At 35.0% G+C, this 1472-nt stretch overlaps 1 protein-coding gene across 1 annotated transcript in view; it reads right to left on the reverse strand.

Moving 5' to 3' along the window:
* The window catches only part of pex6 (peroxisomal biogenesis factor 6), an 18438-nt gene that overhangs the window by 11418 nt on the left and 5548 nt on the right, over positions 1 to 1472 (reverse strand). The window contains exon 6 of the mRNA XM_016488339.1: positions 1271 to 1382. Coding sequence (XP_016343825.1) covers positions 1271 to 1382 — 112 coding nt within the window. The remainder of the gene's footprint in view (positions 1 to 1270; positions 1383 to 1472) is intronic.

The raw sequence follows: 1472 nt of genomic DNA on the forward strand, positions 1-1472 counted from the left end.
GTATAATTTTGACCCATACAATGTATTGTTGGCTATTGCTACAAATATACCCCAGCAACTTAAGACTGCTTTTGTGCTGCAGGGTCACATATTATAAAACGGAGAGTTCCGGTCCTTGATTCATTGGTTGAGCCGCTTTCAAATCTGTTGTAAATTACTCTACAAACATACACCTTTGTTTACTTCTGTGTGTTGCTTGGCAACAACTTTGTTGGAACCACAACTGATTCTGAGGAACTACATTGTTTGGTGGAAGAATACTGTTTTTATTAAAAGTTGATGGTTTTCTGTACAGAATTAATTTGTTGTATATTTTTAGTCCACATTTCTTTATTTACCTCAGAGCTCTGCACATGAAATGCAGGCATGATACTGTGACTATGAATTAAGAATTGGTTTCCCCTGACTTATTATTTTGGTTACTCATTTTAGTTAAAACACTGCCACATTGTTCAAATTTGTGGCCAACTAAATTACGTCAAGGGAGCAAATGTCACAGTGCTGACTCGTGTTATGGCCATATTTAATATTTGCATTTTTTGTCCAAAACAAAACTCCACAGAATATATATGCTTTTTGTCTAGTGTTATTAAAGCAATAAGCCCCGTGAAGCCGTGGTTTACAGTGAATTTATAACAGCTAAGGGGGTGTTAGACTAAAACCCCCTTAGCTGTTATAAATTCACTGTAAACCACGGCTTCACGGGGCTTATTGCTTTAATAACACTAGACAAAAAGCATATATATTCTGTGGAGTTTTGTTTTGGACAAAAAATGCAAATATTAAATATGGCCATAACACGAGTCAGCACTGTGACATTTGCTCCCTTGACGTAATTTAGTTGGCCACAAATTTGAACAATGTGGCAGTGTTTTAACTAAAATGAGTAACCAAAATAATAAGTCAGGGGAAACCAATTCTTAATTCATAGTCACAGTATCATGCCTGCATTTCATGTGCAGAGCTCTGAGGTAAATAAAGAAATGTGGACTAAAAATATACAACAAATTAATTCTGTACAGAAAACCATCAAGAACAATTGTTAGATGGTATGATTAAAATGTCACTCAATATTTGTGTATTCTATGTATTGTTATGCTTATTAGAGCATTGCGTTTGTTAGCTTAGCAACATGCTAATGTTCTACTAAACTCTACTAGACTCAACTGTGTTTTGTTTCCCGTAAACTTATGAAAGACACAACTTATGAATGTTTTAATGCTCTGTGGAACTGTGGAAAAACACAAAACTCAGGAAAGTCACAGCTCACCTTGATCAGATGCAGATGCAGCCTCCTGCTAGCTGCTCTTACCGCGGTAACTTTACCACTGCCATTGGGACCCATCAGAAGAACCGAACAGCCTCTTTTTAACGTTAGACAGCTGCAGAGAATAACAAAATATATATACTGTATACATACATTATATATATATATATATATATATATATTATATGTGATTTAAAAAAGAAAT

The sequence above is a fragment of the Sinocyclocheilus anshuiensis genome, unplaced genomic scaffold (assembly GCF_001515605.1).
Source record: "Sinocyclocheilus anshuiensis isolate Anshui unplaced genomic scaffold, SAMN03320099.WGS_v1.1 scaffold345, whole genome shotgun sequence".
Taxonomy (NCBI): Eukaryota; Metazoa; Chordata; class Actinopteri; order Cypriniformes; family Cyprinidae; genus Sinocyclocheilus; species Sinocyclocheilus anshuiensis.